Below are 8,660 nucleotides of genomic sequence, written 5' to 3'. Positions count from 1 at the left end.
TGGCTTCCCTGGGAATTAAGGTCCTAAAGCCTGTGTAGGACCACTGTGTAGGACCAGGCTCTTACTCCATAAATCTGTGGTTTCTTCCATAGTATATTATTAGGACATATCCTCAGCTGGACTGGAACATTCTTTCTTGCTCTCTTGACTCTGCTGGAATGAGACCAATTTAAACCAGCTGATTATCTGGGTCGTTATTTATTATAAGTTTATGATGATCAAATAATGTCTTAGGACACCAAGGTCTCAGCAGACAGAAACCAGTGTGACTGCCTTGGCTTGCAGCATCTGCCAATTTACATCATTCTGTGGTGTGGAACACAGAAAGTGGACCAGATTCTGATTTCCTTAGTGGTTTTTTCACACTGACAGAATCCCTTCTATTTGCTCTCCTTGCATGGATATCACCAAGACATTCAGGCTGAAATCACTTCAGCTTAAGTTTAGATTAGGCTTACATTAACAACAAGCAGCCAATTACCAAGAGAAACCCCCTTTAAGCTGATAAATGATGTTTTTAATAGTTCCAACCCACTGCAGTGTATTTTCTGTCCAGTTGTCTGGACAGACACCCACTCCAAATCCCCTTTCCTTCTACTCATCTGATTCTATAATGTTTTAAAAGATATTTAAGTGAATTCATGGTCATTGAGTGCATTTTAAACTCCTTTATCTGGAAGCAGCACGCTTGCTGTGCACTCCACCTTCTGTATTTGCTTTTCTTTTTGTTTAAGGAAGCTGCAGAGCTCAGTCCCATCCTTTTATAGTATTTCTTTAATGCAGGTTTGTCAGTAGTGCATAATCAAGATCAAAATCAATGCTGTTGCTTTTTGATTCAGTGGGAGTGCCTGTTCCTTCTCCTTCAAAGCCTGAGACATCAGGTTGCTCTTTCCTCCCATGTAGCCTGTTTGTTAAACTTTAAGGCAAAAAAAGTTCTCCATAAGCTGAAATATTCTCATTGCCAAACCTCCAAAGTGGATATTGAGAGACAAAAGGATTAGTTTGCTCATCAGAAAGAAGGCAACATTTCCCTGACTCATCCTAACCTTCAGATCACCTTCAGGGGAACGTAGCAGGAGGAATGTCCACCTGCAGCTGCTTATAGATCAGAAACAAACACTGTAAGAATGTGTTTCAAATCCAAATAACAGCTTTTGCTTCAGAAGGAAGTCTGTGCTTGTAAATGCCTCTGTGAGTGCAAACTTGTCTTCTAAATATACTCATTTTAAGGCAATCAACATGCCCTATGACGATGTGTTCTACAAAAGTTTGCGTTGCTTGAATTTCAACACTAAATAAGTCAGAAGTTACCACTGCTTGATTATAAAGCATCAATTTCTTTTGCATACTGGGTAAATGGATTTTAAACCATCCATGCATCAAGGTGTGTAACGAAAGGGAGTCCTATTACAAAGTTCTACCTGCACCTCCTCAAAACCATTCACTTGTTTTCAGAAGATTAAAAGGGTCATAAAACTCCCAGGCACTTCTGTTAACAAGATGTTTTCTTTCACAGTAAGTTTTCCATATGTATAAAAACCTGATCTGTTCCTCCCCTCCCAGTCTTTACTCAATAGGGAAAGAAAGCAGTCATAAACCAGATCCTAACAGATCCTTTCCCCTCAAAGTGAATAAAAATGCAATGCCATGATAAGCAGCAATTCTGTTTTGCCTTGCAGTTAAATCCAAAGGGATGCTCTTTGCCTATGGAGAAAACTTTTAGCAAAAAGGAATCTGTGATTGCTTTGATTAGAACAAAACCTTATCTCTGTGTTTATCCTGTGAAACTCCAGAGAGGTTAAACAGCAGATCTCACTGCCCCTGTTTGCAAATACAGCTCAGCAGCCACCTTGGCTGGCTGAGACTCCTCCGCTGACTGCAGTGCTGCAGTCCTATGACAGCATCATATTAATGAGCCAGCAGAGGTGCGATGCTCCATGTGCTTTGCAAAGTTTAACCCTGTCCCTCAGACTTCCCTAACTCCCCACTGAGAAGATGCAGTGACAGCAAACCCGGGAATTGTCTGTGTCCCAGGTTAGAGGCATGAAGGCAATTCTGGAATAGGATTTTTTCCTGTTAACAAGATCACCTGATTAAAAATTCACACATTGCTGAACACGGGCAGATGCTTTTCAGCACCTTCCTGAGCGAGGAGTTAAAATCTACCCCTCTCAGCATTCCTCTGCTTTGCAATGGTAGCTGGAGCAGAGCTTTTTCTAGCACCAGCATTTTTTTGAGTTGTTTTTTTTTCCTTTGCAGCTTACTAATCAATTGCCTGTGTAGCTGTAATCCATCCAAGAGGAGGTCGAAGTCTGGGTGGTAGCTAGTCACTGTAATGCAACCCTTACAAAGTATGTTGTGCCATGTAAAACATCATTTTAAACACAGTTTCAGTGAAAGAGGATTTATTTCTAAGCAATGCACCAAGCGTTAGAATAAAACACGAGGGTGGGAGGAAAAGAGGGAAAGAAAGAGAAGAAAAGATGAGTCAAGAGCCAGGATTCTGGATGCCGGGGGAGTCTTTTCAACTCTTTTCCCACTGCCCTGATGCTCGAGCACCGCAACGCCGGCACTCAGCCCTCTCCTGCAGACCCCCCGTTCCCTGCCAAGCCTTTGCAGGGAGCTCTCCTGCCGCAGGGCAGCCCACCCAGCCCCTTCCCTGCCCGCTCCTGACCTTCAAGTGTCAGACCTCGCCTGGGGAAGAGGAAGGGAAGGGAGGAGGGGGGAGCTGTACCTCGGCACCCCTCTGCCCCCTCCTCAGCGCCGCGCGCCCCGGAGCGCCCCGGAGGCTCCCGCGGGAGCTGTCCGAGGTTCTGCGGCCGCCGCTGCGGCCCCGGCCCGGCCCGGCCCTGCGCGCTCCGCCGGGCGCTGCTCCGCCCGGTACCGCTACCGCGCTCCGCTCCGCCGGGCGCTGCGGGAGGGCGATGGGGCAGGGCAAAGAGGGGAAAGAGAGAGAGTAAAGAAAGAAAAGAGAGGAAGGGAAGAGGGTGATGGCCTAGGGAAGGGGCTGAAGGCAAGGGAAAGGGAGAGAAGAGGGGAGAAAAAGGAGAACTAGGGATAGCCGGGACAAGGGGGAAGCGATGGGAAAGGGGGAAGAGGAGCAATGGGGAGAAAGGGGAAGAGAAGGAAAGGAGAGGGAGAACGAGGAAGGGGCATTGGGAGAGGGATCAGAGGCTGGGGGGCTAGGAAGGGGGAGCCGGGAAGAGGGAAGCGGGGCAGGGGCAGGAGCGGGGGGGCGAGGCCAGGGGCGGGGCGGGGAGGCGGGGCCGGGGCCGGGCCGGGGGGCCGCCCCCCTCACACGTGTGCGGGGCCGCCCCGCTGCCGTCCGGACGGGCTCTATAAGAGGCGGCGGCGGTCGGAGCGGCGCTGCGCTGTCTGCCTCCCCCGAGTGCCCCACCATGAGCTACACCATGGAGCCCCTGGGCAACCCCTCGTACCGCCGGGTCACCGAGACCCGAGCAACTTACAGCCGCGCCAGCGCTTCCCCGTCCAGCGGCTTTCGCTCCCAGTCGTGGTCCCGGGGCTCGGGCAGCACCGTCTCTTCCTCTTACAAGCGGTCCAACCTGGGGGGCCCGCGGGCTGCCTACGGCTCCACGGTGCTGAGCTCCGCCGAGAGCCTGGACGTCAGCCAGTCCTCGCTGCTGAACGGCGCGGCAGAGCTGAAGCTGAGCCGTTCCAACGAGAAAGAGCAGCTGCAGGGGCTGAACGACCGCTTCGCCGGCTACATCGAGAAAGTGCATTACTTGGAGCAGCAGAACAAGGAGATCGAGGCGGAGTTGGCGGCTCTGCGGCAGAAACACGCCGGGCGGGCGCAGCTGAGCGATGCCTACGAGCAGGAGCTGCGGGAGCTGCGCGGAGCCCTGGAGCAGGTGAGCCACGAAAAGGCTCAGATCCAGCTGGATTCGGAGCACATCGAGGAGGACATCCAGCGCCTGCGAGAGCGGTTCGAGGATGAGGCGCGGCTGCGCGACGAGACGGAGGCCACCATCCGTGCCCTGCGCAAGGAGATGGAGGAGGCCTCGCTGATGCGGGCGGAGCTGGACAAGAAGGTGCAGTCGCTGCAGGACGAGGTGGCCTTTCTGCGGGGCAACCACGAGGAGGAGGTGGCCGAGCTGCTGGCGCAGCTCCAGGCGTCCCACGCCACCGTGGAGAGGAAGGACTACCTGAAGACCGACCTGACCACGGCGTTGAAGGAGATCCGCGCCCAGCTGGAGTGTCAGTCCGACCACAACATGCACCAGGCCGAGGAGTGGTTCAAATGCCGCTATGCCAAGCTGACGGAGGCTGCCGAGCAGAACAAGGAGGCCATCCGCTCCGCCAAGGAGGAGATCGCCGAGTACCGCCGGCAGCTGCAGTCTAAGAGCATCGAGCTGGAGTCGGTGCGCGGCACCAAGGAGTCGCTGGAACGGCAGCTCAGCGACATCGAGGAGCGTCACAACAACGACCTCACCACTTATCAGGTAGCGGGAGGTGGGCTGGGTTGCGCGGAGCCAGGGCAGGGGGCGGCGGGGGGATGCTCGAGTACCAGTTCCGCGGCGGGGGGATGCTCGAGTACCAGTTCCGCGGCGGGGGGATGCTCCGGTGCGCGCAGGGAGAGCTGGAGACGCTGACTGAGGGGCTGCTCCTCCCCCTCCAAGGGCTGGCAGCGGGGCTGAGATGTTTAGGAGGGTGATGGGAGCCGGGTGAGTCTTGCTTTGCTTCTTGCACTGCCTCTCGAGGTGGCAGAAAGTTTCTGTAAGTCCCATCGAATAACTTTGTTCTGGTTCTGCGTACAGCAAATATCTGTGTCACAGAGGTTTTCTGCATCTCCGTTACAGGACACGATTCATCAGCTGGAGAACGAGCTTAGAGGAACAAAGTGGGAAATGGCACGTCACTTGAGGGAATACCAGGACCTCCTCAATGTCAAGATGGCCCTGGATATTGAAATTGCTGCATACAGGTATAGTAGGATCACTGCAGACACGGCTGGAATATTAATAGCCCTGCAGATGCTGCTGGCTAGGGAAACTTTGCCACAGATAAGAAATAACTGCCTGCAGTGAACACAAGTAAAATTAGAGCTTGAATAAACTATTAAAACCGTTTCAAAATCTATGCAGACACAAGGAGTGTTTGCAGAACGAGCCCAGAGTTCATTCGGGTAATCAATGCTCTGGTAATCGGTGACAAAGCTCCCAGCGAGCTGTGGGCACAGGACAGACTCCCTGCAGCAGCACGGTGCCGCATTCTGCTCTTGTTTACAACGGCAGGGGATGCAGCAAAAGACACGGTTTTTAGAATTCCTGTTCACTTTGCATATGCCAAGCAAGCAGTGCTTGTCACTCGAATTCCCTTTCATGCTTGGGAGAGACAGGGCACTTTGCTTGATCATGGTTTCAAGCAGGGAGTGCTGATCTCTGTCACATACACTTTCACTTCTCTTACTCAACTTTCCTTTCAAGGCATCAGCTCTTATCTGGAGCGGGAACATTGCTTGCTGTTGCCATCACCTGGCAGGCTTTTTTAGTCTCTTTTGCATCACTGTAGAAGTCTCATCGGGGAACTGCTGATTTTTCTGGGTCACAGGCTTAGATGAAAAACATGCATTTGAATATAAGAAAAGTAAAAACAAAAACCTAAAAACAGCTCCAGATCTGCTTAAATTCCAGAGCTTGTTCAGACGAACACACAGATACCCTGGGGTCTGTAGCAGCTGTTTGCTGACCAAGCTACCTGAACAAAAGCCTCTTCAGGTTTCTTAGCTGGGCAAGAAAGGTGAATGCTCAAGTTCTTGAGCTAGGAGATAAGCTCTAAATGGCTTTGAAGGTCTTGGCCACTCTATCTGTGTGTGTCTGTGTTATTCTCAGGTCACCTAAGACACAGTGCACCCCCTGAAGTTAATTATTTTGCCACAGCCTGTGCTGACTTAGGCCATAATGAAGCTCTTGACACTAGGGGTGAATTCCAGCTGATTGGCCAAAGGTGCTGCCCTTACCAACCAAACCAAAAGCTGAATGTGAATTTTGCAAAAGAGCTGATTCAAGGAAAGCTGAGCTGGGGCTGTGAGTGATGGATTATGCTGATCAGCTCTAGCATATTCCACATACAAATTGTTTCCCTCCTGCTGTCCCTTACACTGGGTTTCCATGTTAACTTTTTTCCCTCCTTCTGATTCCCTTAGGAAGCTACTGGAGGGTGAAGAGACAAGATTCAGTGCCTTCTCTGGAAGCATTACTGGACCCATCTTCACACACAGACAACCATCTGTCACAATAGCATCCACTAAAATTCAGAAAACAAAAATTGAACCACCAAAGCTGAAGGTCCAGCACAAATTTGTAGAAGAAATCATTGAAGAGACAAAGGTAGAGGATGAAAAGTCTGAAATGGAAGATGCCCTAGCAGCTATTGCAGAAGAAATAGCAGCCAAGGCTCAGCAAGAAGAACAGGAGGAAGAAAAAGCAGGAGCAGCAGCTGTAGAGGAAGAAGTTGTTTCTGAGAAGGCTGCTGCAGAAGAAGCAGCTGCACCTGAGGAAGAAGAGAAGGAGGAAGAGGAAGCGGAAGAGGAGGAAGAAGCTGCAAAATCTGATGCAGCAGAAGAAGGAGGTTCTGAAAAAGAAGAAATAGAGGAAAAGGAAGAAGGGGAGGAGGCTGAGGAAGAGGAAGCTGAGGCCAAGGGCAAAGCTGAAGAGGTAGCTGCAAAGGTAGAGAAGGTCAAAACACCTCCCTCCAAGTCACCCCCTAAATCTCCCCCTAAATCTCCTGTGACAGAGCCTGCCAAGGCTGTCCAGAAAGAAACGGCTGCAGAAGCAGGAAAAGAACAGAAAGTAGAGAAAGGTGCTGAGAAACCAGCCAAGGAGGAAGAGAAAGCAGCATCTCCAGAGAAGCCAGCGACACCAAAGGTAACCTCCCCGGAGAAGGCAGCAACCCCAGAGAAGGCTGCGACGCCGGAGAAGGCTGCGAGCCCAGAGAAAGCCGTGAGCCTGGAGAAGCTGGTGCCACCAGAGAAGCCCCGCTCCCCAGAAAAGCCCCACTCCCCAGAAAAGCCAGCCAGCCCAGAAAAGCCCCGCTCCCCAGAAAAGCCAGCAACCCCAGAGAAGGCTCGTTCTCCCGAGAAGCCGACCCCCCCAGTTAAAGATGAAAAGGCTGTGGTGGAGGAGACCATCACTGTCACAAAGGTAACAAAAATTAGTGCTGAGGTAGACAAGGGGTCCAGGAAAGAAGACATCGCTGTGAATGGGGAGGTGGAGGAGAAAAAGGAAGAGGAGGAATCTAAAGAGAAGGAGGTTGAGGAGGAAGACAAGGGAGTTGTCACCAATGGCCTAGATGTGAGCCCGACTGATGAGAAGGGTGAGAAAATTGTAGTAACCAAAAAAGCAGAGAAAATCACTGGTGAAGGTGGGGACAGTACAACCACATATATCACCAAGTCGGTGACAGTCACTCAGAAGGTAGAGGAACACGAAGAAAGCTTTGAGGAGAAGCTAGTGTCCACCAAGAAAGTGGAGAAAGTTACTTCACATGCTGTAGTAAAAGAGATTAAAGAGACCGAATAAAGTAAATCATAGCTAAATTAAAACTAATTTCAAGAGCTTGGGTCGGTGCAAAAGGTTAAGCCATATGACAGCTGCAAAATGCATGTGAGTGACGGCTTCAAAGCAGAATGGGTTCTCTCATGGAGGCTCCAGACACACAGTATTTTACTTTTTTGTGCAATATAGGGGAGGGGGGGGGAATGCATGCAGGCTCAAGATGTGCTCCCTCCACAGAGCTTTGGGATCTTAAACAAAATACTAATACTAGTGCATGAGATGAAATGTGCAAAGGAAGCTTTTGAATTTCCTGAGCTGTTGGAGGGATGTATCTGAGGAACGACTTAAGATGTATTATGCAAAGAACCAACTGAGCCAAAACCAAACAGAAAACAGTCATAGAATATTCCTGAGAACCAGAACTCTCCTAGCCTTAAAAAGAAAGCTACGTATAAGTAATTATGTTTACCTCACTGGTGCAATTAGGGTGGACTTTTGCTCATGGGAGAACCTAGTTGACATGCACAGTATGCAACCTTTTGTTGTTTGATGTAAAACAGTCACAGCAGTTCTTGCTCAATAAAGGTCAATACTGAAAACATGACTTGTTGGGTGACTTCTTTCCAACTCAGATCCTTTCCTGATGTCTGATACTCTGTCCTGAAGGGGAACATAATTGCATGGGATGGGAAGTTGCTTGAGTTTTGCCCCTTTGTGTCCTCAGTTAGAAGATGTTTTGATGGGATATGATGAACGGTTTTCCTGTAGCACAAATACTTGAGTTGGCTTAAGCAAATACTTAAGAGCTATATAAAATATTTGAGTGGTATCCTGTGCTTTCTGGAGTAAAGTGGGATCTATTGTACTCTGCTGCAGATCCTTTAGGTGTTTAAGAGGGGTTAAAATCACTTTTGCTGACAACAGGAGGGTTTCTGAGCTGTGTAGTGCTAACATCCCTTAGCTTGTACTATGTGTAAAAGTGTTAAGCTGCTGCAAGTATCATTTTCCTCCCTGCACACCAGTCTCTACATGTAACAAGAGCCTTAATCATATGGCAATTTCTAGAGCAAGCCTTGGTTTGTTTTTTCTGGTGAAGACAGCCTGTCTGCATCACACCTGGTCATGGTGTCTTCTATAACTCAACTG

At 49.9% G+C, this 8,660-nt stretch overlaps 1 protein-coding gene across 1 annotated transcript; it reads left to right on the top strand.

Annotated features, from left to right (window-relative positions):
* Positions 1–3,398: 3,398 nt before the first annotated feature.
* On the top strand, positions 3,399–8,042 carry NEFM (neurofilament medium chain). Its single transcript, XM_062015835.1, has 3 exons — positions 3,399–4,460; positions 4,818–4,942; positions 6,164–8,042. Exons 1-3 carry the CDS (start codon positions 3,399–3,401, stop codon positions 7,536–7,538), a joined length of 2,562 nt encoding a protein of 853 aa, XP_061871819.1. The 3' UTR covers positions 7,539–8,042.
* Positions 8,043–8,660: the final 618 nt, after the last annotated feature.

Source organism: Colius striatus, chromosome 27 (genome assembly GCF_028858725.1).
Source record: "Colius striatus isolate bColStr4 chromosome 27, bColStr4.1.hap1, whole genome shotgun sequence".
Taxonomy (NCBI): domain Eukaryota; kingdom Metazoa; phylum Chordata; class Aves; order Coliiformes; family Coliidae; genus Colius; species Colius striatus.
This window is presented reverse-complemented; position numbering and strand designations above follow the sequence as displayed.

Bases quoted from the DNA above. Each gene is read 5' to 3' on its own strand.
- NEFM (XM_062015835.1), top strand. From the start codon at position 3,399: ATGAGCTACACCATGGAGCCCCTGGGCAACCCCTCGTACCGCCGGGTC. The intron at 4,461-4,817 runs GTAGCGGGAGGT...TCTCCGTTACAG, and splicing joins ACGACCTCACCACTTATCAG to GACACGATTCATCAGCTGGA. The intron at 4,943-6,163 runs GTATAGTAGGAT...TGATTCCCTTAG, and splicing joins ATTGAAATTGCTGCATACAG to GAAGCTACTGGAGGGTGAAG.